At 43.2% G+C, this 1,400-nt stretch overlaps 1 gene segment (V, D, J or C); it reads right to left on the bottom strand.

Moving 5' to 3' along the window:
* Positions 1-401: 401 nt before the first annotated feature.
* LOC129339921 (immunoglobulin heavy variable 3-48-like) lies at positions 402-982 on the bottom strand. The segment is given in 2 exon segments: positions 402-799; positions 887-982. Coding segments are annotated over 2 exon segments (441 nt in total).
* Positions 983-1,400: the final 418 nt, after the last annotated feature.

Genomic DNA, 1,400 nt, shown 5'->3' with positions numbered 1-1,400 from the left:
AATAGAAGAACAAACCACTTCTCTCATCTTCTCTCTTTGGATGATTTAGGTGTAATTGAGGACCACAGTTCTGTGGATTGTCACTGTCCATGACTAGGGACCCTTCTAAGCCCGTGGATGGTGGACATGATGCTATTAATTTCTTGTGCAAAAACTCCTGGAAATGTTCAGAAAGACTCCCATTTTACTCAATGCACACAAATAGTCTACTCAGGTTCTTACTCAAGTAAACTCAATGAACCTTAATCAAAGTTAAGTATCCTTCTGATAGTACTGTTATGGAACAATCCTAAATAGACTTACACCATTCTAAGCCCATTGGAATGAATGGTCTTTGAAGGAGAAAAATGTACCTCAAGGTACAGTCATAAGAAGACTTACACACTTTCAATTTGTTCTGTTCACCATTCTGAAAACTGAAAGGCCTGGAAAGACCTCTCATGATCAGAAAAAAGTTTTTGCTTGGCTGCAGATCCACTTCCTCTCACTGTGTCTCTTGCACAATAATACATGGCCGTGTCTTCTGGCTTCAGGTTGTTCATTTGCAACTTCAGCAGGCTGTTGGAGTCATCCCTGGAGATGGTGAAGCGCCCCTTCACTGAATCCGAGTAATAAATGGGACTTGAGGATGTACTGATATAGGCCACCCATTCCAGACCCTTTCCAGGAGCCTGCCTCACCCAGTTAAATCTGTAGCTGCTGAAGGTGAAACCAGAGGTCCGACAGGAAAGGAGAAGGGAGTCCCCAGGCCTTTTAACATCTCCTCCAGATTCCACCAGCTGGACCTCTGATAGGACACCTGGAAAGAAAAAGAACACTTTGAAGAGACAGGGTGGACATTAGCAGCTATGTCACAGTTCTCTGTATTAAAAAGAAGCCAATTTACCTTGGAATAGTGTGAAAAAGAAGAAAGGAAGCCAAAGTATCATTTTAGCCACCCTGTTTGCTTTGATAGATATTGATGGAAGAGTAGGCAGATTGTGCTTCTGGGTGATGCTGGGACAAGGAGGAAGCCAGATTGTTTTAAAGAGGAAGCTGTCCCTGCATTTACATATGACTCAGAATAAAAGAGCAGGAACGCAGCCCTGGGGCCATCTTTGCACAGGCACCACACACAGGATTTGGGTGAAAATATAAGGTTCCTTAACATATATGGGCACAGCAAAATCGTTCTGATTTCTGAATATGGGAAAGGGAGACAGATAAGTAAAAAGAGAATACAAATACTGTTGATCAGGAATGGTCACCTATTCGTGGTTCCCTAAGCAGATTTACCCCCTTCAAAATCAATGGGCTCGAAAGGGCGGATCTGCATTTCTGGTAGTGCTGGGACAGAAGATTGGGATTGACTCTGCTGTTATTGCGCTATGTTCATGGCTTCTGCCCTTATGAAAGCTGAG

The sequence above is a fragment of the Eublepharis macularius genome, chromosome 12 (genome assembly GCF_028583425.1).
Source record: "Eublepharis macularius isolate TG4126 chromosome 12, MPM_Emac_v1.0, whole genome shotgun sequence".
NCBI lineage: Eukaryota > Metazoa > Chordata > Lepidosauria > Squamata > Eublepharidae > Eublepharis > Eublepharis macularius.
The sequence above is the reverse complement of the archived record's forward strand: the minus strand, read 5'-3'. Positions and strand labels throughout refer to the sequence as shown.